This window comes from Narcine bancroftii, chromosome 2, assembly GCF_036971445.1.
Source record: "Narcine bancroftii isolate sNarBan1 chromosome 2, sNarBan1.hap1, whole genome shotgun sequence".
Taxonomy (NCBI): Eukaryota; Metazoa; Chordata; class Chondrichthyes; order Torpediniformes; family Narcinidae; genus Narcine; species Narcine bancroftii.
In genome coordinates, this window is record NC_091470.1 from 32,032,095 (window position 1) to 32,044,567 (window position 12,473).

The following is a 12,473-nucleotide window of genomic DNA, read 5'->3' on the forward strand; positions in this document are numbered from 1 at the left end:
GAACTGTTAGTCAAATCTATAATTTTTAATACAAGAAAATCTAATGACATCAATGTGAGACTCTATGAACAATTTATCAGAATTATGCTACAAATTTACAAGTTAACAAACATAAAGTTTTCAATATACTGAGTCATGGAGGAATTGTTGAGGAGACATAGCTTCAAAAAAAGGAGTAGACAAAATATTTCTGCTAGTTAGAAGGCCAAGAAGTAGAGCGTAAAAAAATATGACCACTTCAACATGCAATAGGCATAGAAATCTGAAATTCTCTGGATTATAATTGAATTACATAATGACACGGAATGGTAATAAATAATGGTATAATGATCATAAAGGCATAGAGCACAGAAGAAGGACCTTTGACCTGACCCATCCAGGCTGATCAAGATGCCTATCAATGCTAATCCCATTTTCCTGCATTTGGCCATTATCCCTTTGTTAGTTTCCTATTCATGTACGTATTATTATGCTTTTTAAATGCTGTGTTTGTACCTGCCACTACCACCTCTCCTGGCAGCTTGTTCCAACTATCCAGCTCCCTGTGTGAAAAACTTGCCTCTCAGATTTCCTTTAAATATTTTTCCCATTTACCATGTTCTCCAGTTTTAGACTTTTCTATTCTTGTAAAAAGACTCTACAAGGTCACCCTCAGACTTCTGCTATCCAATGGCAGCAATTTCAGTCTATCTAAGTTCTCTTTGTAATGAAAGTCCTGCATTCTAGGCAACTTCCTGATTAATCTCTCCTGCATTCTTTTTAGAACTGTTCACAATATTCCATGTATGACCACATAAATAACACTGAAGTCAAAAGAGTTTCAAGTTCTTTGGATCATATATCTCCAACGATCTGACCTGGGACAAGTATACTAATGCAACGGTCAAGAGAGTGCAACAATGCCTCTACTTTCAGAGAAGACTAAGGAAGTTTGGCATATCCTCCTTGTCCCCCAAGAACATCTGCATCACCTAAAACATACTTTCTGGGAGGATCACAGCCGTATGAGAGCTGCTCTGCTCAAGATCAGAAGAAGCTACAGAAAATAGTGAATGCAGTTCAGAACATAACACAAATTTCCTTCCCCTCTGTGGACTCCATCAACATCTCCTGCCCAGGAAAGATAGCCAACATATTGAAGGACTTGTATGCTCTTTCTCCTTTCATCAACTGGGAAGAAAGATTAGGAGTATGAAAAAAATGTACCAACAGACTTAAAGATAGTTTCTTCACCACAGCCTACTAGGTACCTGAATGAAGGGAGTTTTCATACTGTTCTTACTTAGTGCAAGTTGAACTCACTTTTCATTCTAACCTTATACTCTGTGGATTGTGCTATTTACATGGCTATATGAATGTGAAGAGGTACAAGGACTGCTTAAAGAAATCTCTTGGTGCCTGCCACATTGACCACCACCAATGGGCTGATATCGCCTCGAACCGTGCATCTTGGTGCCTCACAGTTCGGCGGGCAGCAACCTCCTTTGAAGAAGACCGCAGAGCCCACCTCACTGACAAAAGACAAAGGAGGAAAAACCCAACACCCAACCCCAACCAACCAATTTTCCATTGCAACCACTAGAACCGTGCCTGCCTGTCCAGCATCAGACTTGTCAGTCACCAACGAGCCTGCAGCAGCCGTGGACATAACCCTCCATAAATCATCGTCCGCGAAGCCAAGCCAAAGAAATGAATGTGAGAAATACTGTAATCTAAGTCTGCTCCCATAAGATCACTGGTCACTGTTCCAGGTATTTTGTGACAAATAAACTAAACTAAACCAATGTCTCATTGCAGCTGATCTCATCCAGGTAGATAAATCATTCTGTTGTTGTCATCCATGTGGTGGAGAGGTTTTAGTGAATCATGGTAGAGAATACCCAGCCTCTGGCCAGGTTTTGTAACTACATTATTAATATCAATGGAGAAAATGCCTCAGGTAATACCAATGTACATCAAGGAAAGGTGGTGCAAGTCCCTCATTCTCAGTACAGTAGCAACTAAACATTATGAAAGGAACTCAAACCTCTGCAGCCCTACTTCAGTCTTTAAGGAAGAACATTAGGATAATGAGCCCAAAATGTTGCCCAGAAGAATTCTTGCAATGTGATCAAAGGCCTAAGCCTGATTTAATCCTTAATTTCAACATTTATCATGATTTTCACTGATCAAAACACAAATATAAATCATATCCTATTAACTAATTAGGTTATTATTTCATTTTGTGTGTGTGTGTGTGTGTGTGTGTGTGTGTGTGTGTGTGTGTGTGTGTGTGTGTGTGTGTGTGTGTGTGTGTGTAAATAAATATGCAGAACATTAAATTATAAACTGTGATGGAAAACAATTCTACTGCTGCAGCAATGACCACCCAATCACATGAACTTTTGAACTGTTGCATCTGTTCTCAGTTCATCAGATTTAGTATGGCAGTAGTCCAAAATAAACAAGGATGTTCTAAGTGTGAAGTCAAGATTGACTCCACAAGGACAAAAAAAGATTAATTTAAAAAGTGAAAACTGGAAAAGGTCAAGCAGTCAATATGAAATAAATGTATAGAACTAGTATACACAAAACAGATATGGAGAAAATAAGAAAACAGAATACTAAAAATTAGTAAAAAGTTTGAAGTTATTTGTGTATTTTAAATTAACCTAGTACTAAAATATTACACCATTATCTCAGATTTACCTGAGAGACCATGACAGAGCTTCCCCAGCTGGTGTGACAATGGTGCAAGAATAGTCTCATCTGCTTTGAACGACTTTTCACAAAACATCATCACCAAGGGAAATATAATTTGAGTCCGATCATCTGACAAGGTAATTACAAATTAATATTTTAGTTTCATAACAAGAAATAAATAAATAAAAATATGCAACAATGCAAAACTCATTTGATCAAATACAAATCTGAAAAACAATTAGTTTGTTGGGGAGTCAAAGTTAGCCAAATCTTGTATGAGTGATTCTTAACATTAGCTTTTGCTATTGTAAACAGAATGGCTAGCAGTTACTCATTTAAGATCGTCATGCCTAGGATTTACAGCTTGGAAGTCGTAAATGTACTGCACAACAGGTGGTACTGCATGTGGAATCAAGCCCAGGTGCTCCACAATGCTGAGAATCCCTAGCATTTACCTTATTAAACTGCCTCTTAGACGCTGGGCCAGGTTAGAATTGGCATTGGATTCACAATCCTATTTATTTCAATGGGTCCTACAGAGTAAATTAAATTACTTTTTTAAAAATTTCACTTCAGTTTAAATGCTTTTTATTATTTATTTTAAATTGTTTAGAATGTTTAATTTGGTTATTTTAAATTCTGAACTGTTTCAAAGATATTTAAAAACTATTCAAAATCTCTCACAGCTATACTACTGTAATTGGAAAAGCTAGGGATGGAAGTTTTACAGGATGACAAATCTTTTTGGATAGCTTTAGAAACAGCTCTTCCAGTAAAATGCTGAACCTCCTGCTTCTACTCAGACTGGAGTCCAGAAAATGTTTTGGTCAGTGAGACAGGGCACCAGGCAAGTCTAACCATGAGGACACCGCAGGATTTCTGATGAGGCCAACATGTAACCCCAACAATTTAGCCTCAAGAAGGGGGAAAAAAATGTATATTTTTGTGATCAAAGTACAGTATCACTGCAGTTTTCCAATTCTTCACAAAATTTGAATTTCTTTTCTCAAAAATCTTTCTGCAATGTTTTACCCTATAATCATGTTAATGATGCAATATAAATTCAAACTGCTGCTACAAAATATTGGAAAGTCATAGCCCTGGGGTACTTACAGTAAGCCCCCATTGTCACTTTTCCAATTAATAATATACAATGAAAGGGTCAATACAGGAAAAGGTCAGAAATAGATGATATTGATATCAGCTTAATTCTACAATTCATATTTTTTTCAAACAACTTAAATGAAAATACTATATCAAATGCAGCACTATTTCCCACCAGTTTTAGTTTTTGCTAACATTTCGAACTAAATTTGCCATGGAAATTAACCTTTCATATTCATTGAACATGCTAAATCTTCACTGTGTTAAATTTATATGATCTTGTTTATGCCAAACTGTTTAAATCTATTGACCTTCTATTTTCAAAGTAATGGACTAACTATTGTGGTTGTCAGACTCATGCTGAACCACTGTTGCAAATAAAGACCCCATATCTAACAATACAGTGCGCCAAACTGATTCAGCTACACAATGTAGTGTGTCTGCCTATGAAGCGCAATATCTTTCGTATGTCAGGTGTGTACATCCCTCTGAAAGAAGAGGATCTTCATTTATCCTGAATGTTAACTCCCTCTGCACTTGTGATGCTCTCAAGAGTTGAAGCATCTACAGAAAGTCCTAACTGGAAGCATCCTTTAATTGTCATTCTGGGGCAAAGGACTTGACTTGTGAGGAAGAGCTATTAAAAAAAAACCCCTCTGGCTCTAATTATTCCAAGGTTTGAACATTTAAGGAGTGGTCCATCTTTTTTCTGTTGGTCTGCAGAGCCCACAAGACCCAAAACCCTTGATGAAGGTAACCAAACTCAAGACTGCCCTACAGCACAAAGGGAGAGTAACTAATTCTGGCTTGTTTTACTGTTGGAAGGTTAACGACAGAGGTCTGTCGTTTTTCTCAGGGTGAATTGCGAAGATGAAAATTACACCCTCAAACAATAAAAACATTTTACTTTTGGATAATAAAAAAAAATACAAAAAAGTGCAGGAGAAATTCAGCAGGGACATGTACCATTCATTGGAAGTGAAAGAGAGTCACCCGCCTAAGTTTCTCCAGTGCATTTTTTGTGTACGACACTAGACCCCAGCATCTGCAGATTTTTTGGTTTATCTATCATAAATCAATGATAGTTTGACTTTTTAGCTAAATAGGAGACCATTACATCAATCCAGGGTGGGATTTTACTAATTCATGAGATGAGCATTGCTTTGATCAAAGAGAGGTGAAAATATTCCATTTTATATTCAAAGGTAGCATAAAAGTATGAGAGATGATAGTCAGCATCCTCTTCACTTTTAACTACATCAACCAATTTTCATATTCTCTGCAAATTTATCAATCGTCCATCCTACATTAATAGAAACAGAGAAGAAACTTGTCCATACATGGGTATCCTTCCATATTAAAGCCCTGTAGAGCTCGTCGAAAGAATCAAAGACTTGTTGATCCAAACCAAGGCTTTGATTAGCAAAAGACAGGAGCTCTTCACAGGTGGCCGACCAGTCCGGAATGATCCGACCTGGCTAGGGACACAACCCTTTAAGGCCCAGACAGTAGGCGTGGCTTAGCTCTCAGCCAATCGCTGTAAGCACAGTCTAGATACTGTAACTATATACACTATATACATTGGTGATAGATCTGTACTATCACAAGCCCATCACTTCATCTATTCCCATCTATGCCTAAGCAATTTATGCGCTCATCTGGATACCAAAATGCTGTCAGCTACCCAGCCACCATGATGCTTTCAGGAAGTGCATTCCAGATACTTCCAACACTGAGTGAAAAGGATGCTGCTCACATCCCCTCTTAATCTCTTCCTCTTCATCCTGAACACATGGACTCTAGTTTTATATGGGGATAGATTTCCTTCAGTCTACTCTATTAATAGATAGATAAATTTCATATCCAAAATGTATATGGATAGGATTTTTTAAAAAGTCAGAACATTGATCCCTGCAGTACACCACTGGTCACAGGGTGGCAATCACAAAAAAGTCACCAGTGTCACCCCTGTCTTCAATTTCATAGGGTGGTGCAATGACATCTTTTAAACGGTCTCAAAAGAAGACAGTCTTTTTTGAATAGATTTAGGTTGAAACTTACATAGCATTCAACTCAAAAAGTAAACAAGATCCTGATTTCTGATATTGAAATTATGAAAGTTCCATTTATCAGATGATCCAAATTAAACAAATGGATGAAACTATTTGGTTAAGAATATATCAATTCTCACACTTCAAGAATCATTAACTTTTAGCTTCTACAGTAATTTGCTTTAAGGAAAAATATTAGGGTCATTATCATAAAGAAGAACACATACGCACCAATGTCAATGACGAGCTAACCACAACTCACTTCTACAATCAAGTAATACTTTTATAAAGTGCTTCCCCATATTCACAAGGTAAGATATCCGTAATTGCATTTGCCTTCTTACACATGCATACTATTTTAACAAAATCACCTAATTAGGATGTCAATTCATTAGGACTTGTTAAGAACAAAGTGAATGAATATTTTTAGTTGAAACTTGGGCCTTGCAAAATAATTTATTAAATTTCAAACATTACTATTTCTGAACTGACCAGGATTCTTATTCTACAGTCCACTTTTGTAGTTCACTTGCTTTGCATAGTTACTTTGGGAAGCTAGATTTTCAATGGTTTCATTTATTGGTTATATTAGTCATTTTAAAATGCACAAAAATGCACACAGGCAATATTTTGCTGTATTCCTGGACAAAATACATCAATGATAACATTTTTTAAACAAATGCAATTTTGTGACCACATAATGAATAAATTTCACAAAATTGTACCCAATAAAATTTCATAATGCTATAGACAGATTAGGCAAAATAATTTTTCAAATTTCAATGAGTTAATGTTCCTTTTAGTATTACAGATATTCAACATTTAGGATGCACTATGTACTTGAGTTTACTGAAAACAGATTTAGTCACAGTATCACATTAACTTACCATTGTCAAACATCACAAGTAGGTTAACAATAGTGTCAAAAGCAGCAATGCGTACACTGCTCCCTTCATCTCTTGCTAACTCCACTAATTCAGGAAGTATTGCAATTTTTGTTTGCTCAACACTGTATAAAGAAAATAAAAACAAAATTGTATGAAAAGATTTACTTTTCCTATACTTTCAATTCTTATTCTCTTTTCAATGCCTAGCAAAATAACATGTATGTAAACATATGAGTAACCTGGAAGCTAATAAATATAATAAGAGATGACAAGAATAAACTAAGCTTGCATGGTGATTGGTTAATCTTATTTCAATTCTGTAAAAAAAGTTACATCTTCACTGCTGATGTGTATTGAGCTTTGAATTGTCTATGATTACAACTGTTTGACATATTTGATAGAATAAAACAAGTCCATATAATTGCATCCAAAGCCATTTCCTAGAATTAGCAAAGACACATAATGGCAAGGCTGTCAGGAAATCTGACAACATGAATTGCACAGAACTTCAAAAGTCATCTTAGATTCCATGCTCCATCACTGAGTGCCTTTTGCATTCATTTCTAATGTCATCTGCATTAAACAGTGAGTTGATGAGGAACTCAAGAATTTACAAATTATCCTTTCTCTTAGGGAAAGAAAACACTGAAATATACTGTACTTGTAATGTGAGATGTAATAAAATTTTTGGTAGCAAACTAACCCATAATTACCTTTGAACCAAAGACTAATTTAATTTATTGATTTATAATCCCTTAAACAATTATTCCAAAATCTGACTTAAAAAATATTTTAAATATTCTTAAAGCTTTAAAAAATATTTCTACTTTTTTCTTATAATGTATGTTTCAATAATTTATTATATGCTCTGTTAAACATTGCACTTATTACTTCCTGATTTGCTATCCTTGGAAAACTCCTCAGTGAAACTATTTTCTAGTCTGCAGGATGATTTCATCATTGCTAAATACTCAAGGTCCTAAAAAGTTGTCTAACAACAACTAACGCTGGCTGGGAAAGGAGTCATCCATGCAGCAGAGATCTCTTAGTTTCTGCAGGCAGCTTTCTCCAATTCAGTAGTGAGCACTGTTATTTCATGGGATTTGACTGCATTGCAAATGATCAAAACATTTTGATTGCATTTTTTAATATTTACCCAATTCCTTGTGCTATGTATTCCAGCTGTCGACACATACAGGACCGAACTTCATATTCTACATCCTGACAAAGTGATCTCACTAGAGGCAAAATATCACGTTTTATTCTGCAAAGATAATGCCATAATTTAGTGCCATGCACCATATAACACATCAAGGAATGGAAAAAATATGCCAAAAAAAGGAGCAACATATTAATATTATCCCAGGCTACCTTATTATGTGGTAAACTCCACTGCAAGCATGTAAATGCATCTCTCCTGTTAGATGACAGACAACTGAATGCTGCAAACTGAGATCAAATTACATGACTTAACAAGCAGCAATTTACTATCTTGGGATTTACAAGTATTAATCTTAGCAAGTAGGAGTCAACCTTCACAGGAAAAGAACCACATCCATCACAAAATCTTTACTTCAGATTCACGCAAATTCTCACATGGATGCCACGGATAGTGTAGTTTGAGAGGAATGCAATTATAGTGCCAGCAACCAAGATTCGAATCCGGCACTGTCTGTAAGGAGTTTGTACATTCTCCCCATGTCTGCATGGGTTTCCTCCAGGTTCTCCAGTATCCTCCCACCCTTCAAAACATAAGGGGGTTGTAAGCAAATTGGGGTATTTGGGTGACGCAGGCTCATGGGCCGGAAGGGTCTGTTTCCATGTCTACATTTTAAAATTTAAATTGGTGCTAATAGAATACACATGATTGGAGAGCAGAAAAAGCTAACACCCTTCACATAGCCATTTGTACCAGCATTTAAGATCAGTAAATTTTGTGAAATTCTTCAAAATTAGAAATGAAGTGAGATCAAGTCGATTTTTCCCTCCTGCTGGTTGCCTCGCCACCTGCTGCAAACTTAATTGAGCAGCAATAGCTCTTGGGTAGCTTGCTCTGTTTGTGCCTTTGCCAGTCCCAGTGCTGCCAGGTGGCTTTCTATGTGGAGTAGTATTGATTCATCAGTAGGGGAAGGGGGTAGTGTTTTGTGGGAATCAACAGATTTCCTTTCCTGAGTTTAACCTGAGGCGCTAAGATTTAATTTTCATGCGATCCAGAGTCAATGTTGAGGATACCCCTAGGCTGTTCCCTCATGACTGACACCACTGTGCCACTTCCTCTACGGAATCCGTCCGGCTAGTGGTACCAGATGTACTCAGGGAGAGCAATGGTAGTATGTGGGACATTATCATACTCATGGAACCATGCCTTATGGGCAATGTCAGGTTTTTGCTTGAGTAGACTCAGAAAGCTCTTCCAATTAAGGAGCAGGTCCTCAGATGTTGGTCCTCAGATGTCAGTCAACAGTGCAGTTTTTCCTGTTGCTGTTTCAACCATGCCACAGTTGATTCCAGGTGATCCACTGGATTTCATTTTTTTGTGGCTTTCCAGCATTTCATTTTCACCAAGTTGCTTGTTAGGCAATTTCAAAAGGAGTCAACTACAGGAAGGAAAGCAGGTTTTCTTCTAAGTGGACTTTAAGAATCTAATGGTTCACAACCAGTATTTACAACAATAGCTTTCATAATAATCATTTGACCTTTTTAATCCAGAATTCATATTTGAATTTACTGCTATCTTCTGTGGTGAGATATGAACCAAGGTCTCCATTCTTTGACTTGGGTATTTAGACCATTAATCCAGTGATAGCATCACTTCAGGGGTATAACCACGGATGTAAAAAACATATAAAGACAAATAAATTGCACACATCAAACTCCTACTAAAAGCAAAGTGATGATATCCAAATAATCAATTTTTATGAGTTTCTTGAGATTATCTGTTTGGCTATAATCCAGGAAAAAATTCTCCATTGTTCTTTGAAACAGCACCCAAATGTCTTCTCTAATAGCATCACCCCCTATTCTAACTATTTATTTAGAACATTAAGTGAAACAAGAAGCTTTTTTTTCCCAGAGAAGCGTACAGCAGACTTTTAGTTGAAGGAGTGCAAGTCAGCAACCAATTGAATTTTTCAGGGAGGGGCAGTGAAAATCTGGCAATTTCTCCCATTTCTGAAACTCCCATGTCAGCATCTTGCTGCAGAATTGCCACTTGGATCCAGTGCCAGGACTGAGCTGGCACAGAATCAAATAACTCTCCAATTTCAACAGGGATTTTAAGCCTGCAGAATTGGAGGGAAACAGGAAGCAATCCATTTTTTTTTGTTGCTTTATTTTAACAATTTTATTTAGTTATGTGTGTTCTATAGTTATTAGCATTCTTAAAAAGGCTAAATGCTTGCTTTAACTTTAGTTATTCAAGTTATAAAGGTGTACTGTAATTCAGCCCAACACATCCATTCTGGTCATGATGCCCATTTACACTTATTCCATTTATCTCCACTTCTTAATGAAAAGAATACCATCAAATAAACATGAATTATTTTCCTTTGAGCATCAGAGGCTGAAGGGTAGCCTGATAAAAGTATATCAAATTGTGAGGCATTAGATAATTATAATCAGTCTTTATCCTCCCCATAGGATGGAAATGTTAAATAATAGCAGATGTAGCTTTAAGGTGAAAGGGGAACATTTAAAGCAGATTTAAGAGAGTGGTGGGTGCTTAGAATGCTCTGCCAGAGAAGTGATGGATGCAGATACCATAGCAATATTTAAGAGGCATTTAGACTGACACAAGAACAAACAGGAATATAAATCTTTTACAGTCAGATGTGCAGCTTAAATTGGAATCACAGTTGACACAGACAACATAGGTTGAAGATCTTATTGTTGTGTTGCACTGTTTCATGATCCATGTTAAATAACACATCTATCTACCAAAAGCTAAGAGACAAACAAGGGAAGACAATTAAAAAATAGACCAAAATTGCAAACTGTTTTAATAATTAAATGATGCGACGTAAAACAATTCAAAGGTAATATGTGTGAAGAGAATGGAAAATTTATGTTTGATTGCAAAATGATTCAGTGCAAATAAATAGGATTGAAAAATAATAAGAATGTCTACATGATAATCAAAATGATTCAGCCATTTAATTGATGTTTGAATGAAATAATTAATATTGTGCAGATTTTGGAAATATATTAAACTGGTTTTAGAATATACATTCTATACAACTGGAGTGAATTTTTTTGATGTAGAGGAGAGTCATTTTGTTAAGACACGTGCATTTAAAAAAATTACGAGATTCCTCAGAACCAGATAAAATGATGAGATTTCTGTTTATGAAAAGAGAGTTAAGGTTACAGTGATTTAATACTACATGAAGTACTACATTTTATGGATCAGCAATTTGCAGATCACCAATAACACAGACTGGAATAATCAATTCTCAGCTTGGAACTGTTCTTCAATTTATTGCAGAGGTGAAAAAAATGATTTCCTCCTACATGCATGGGCTATTTATTAATTTTACAAAATTAAGAACTTTTGACAGGTTTTGAAAGTTACAGATAATTCAATTTCATTGATGATATTAGATAATAACTACTGCAGATTTAAGGCATGAGGAGAAAAATTGAATGATCAGATTAGAGTCCATATTACTAATATACTAATTTATATTTAGACGTAGAAATACAGCACAGACCCTTTTACATACAGTAACAGGCCTTTTCAGCCCACAAGCCCATGCCACACAATTACACCAACATCCCCGATAAATTTTTGAATAGTGAGAGGAAACCAAAGCACCCTGAGGAAACCTATGCAGACACAGGGAGAACATACAAACTCCTTACAAAGAGCACGGGATTTGAACCCCAGTCCTAGTCACTGGTGCCGTAACAGTGTTGTGCTAACCGCTACATTAACTATGCCGCCCTATTGCTACACAATAAAATGAGCATCCTATAAGAATGCAATACTGAAAAGCTTTATGAGAACACAAATTTTCTGCTTGCTTTAGATGAAATATTTAGTCATTAAAAGAGTGAGATTATATTAAATTGAATGTATATCAAATTATTACCATGTAGCAGCAAAGTTACCAACAAAAATATTCATTTCACTTACACATGAGATTCAAATTTCCTGGCAATTTGGCCAAGAATTTTGCAGCTGGCTAAACGTGACTGGACTGTTTGTGATAACTGAGCCTTTGAGACCAGTGGGGACAAAATCTAAACAAAAATAAAAATAGGTTTACTGAAAACAGAAACTATTTTAAGCACCAGAAAACATTTACAATGATATTTTACAGCTTTTAATTATATTCACTTTTAAAAAAAAATCACTCAAAACAACCCTTTTTTTGCCAAAAAGGTAATAACTATTTAAACAGAAATGTACAGGATAAAAATAATTACTTGTAGTATTAGGGATAATCTATAAAAGTGAAAGCAGAGTTTTGGAAAGCAATCCATATGTTATAAACTGGCATATTTTACTGAAGTAGTAATTCTCTCAATGTAGAGATAGTGAAGAGTTTTTTAAAAATTTGATAGCAAAGTAGACGTCTGGAAAAACATTTTTTTTATTTAGAATAGTACTGAGAAATAGGATAAACATGAAAAATTAAAGGGAGCTTTAACTTACAGACTATTCCTATCTTTTTTCACTATTTTAAAACTACTGAAGTTATGGTCACTGGTCTTAAAGTTCTCCCCAGTTGATATGTCAGTTATTTGC

General features: G+C 35.8%; 1 protein-coding gene across 8 annotated transcripts in view; it reads right to left on the reverse strand.

Moving 5' to 3' along the window:
* The window catches only part of ppp4r4 (protein phosphatase 4, regulatory subunit 4), a 105,417-nt gene that overhangs the window by 38,129 nt on the left and 54,815 nt on the right, over positions 1-12,473 (reverse strand). For 5 of the 8 annotated variants that reach the window (XM_069916181.1, XM_069916178.1, XM_069916177.1 and 2 more), the window contains 5 exons: positions 11,859-11,965; positions 8,096-8,173; positions 7,881-7,988; positions 6,725-6,846; positions 2,689-2,811 (listed from right to left, as the gene is read on the reverse strand). In XM_069916181.1, the coding sequence (XP_069772282.1) occupies positions 2,689-2,811; positions 6,725-6,846; positions 7,881-7,988; positions 8,096-8,173; positions 11,859-11,965 (538 nt within the window). The remainder of the gene's footprint in view (positions 1-2,688; positions 2,812-6,724; positions 6,847-7,880; positions 7,989-8,095; positions 8,174-11,858; positions 11,966-12,473) is intronic. The other 3 variants (XM_069916182.1, XM_069916179.1, XM_069916183.1) reach the window with 1 other exon arrangement.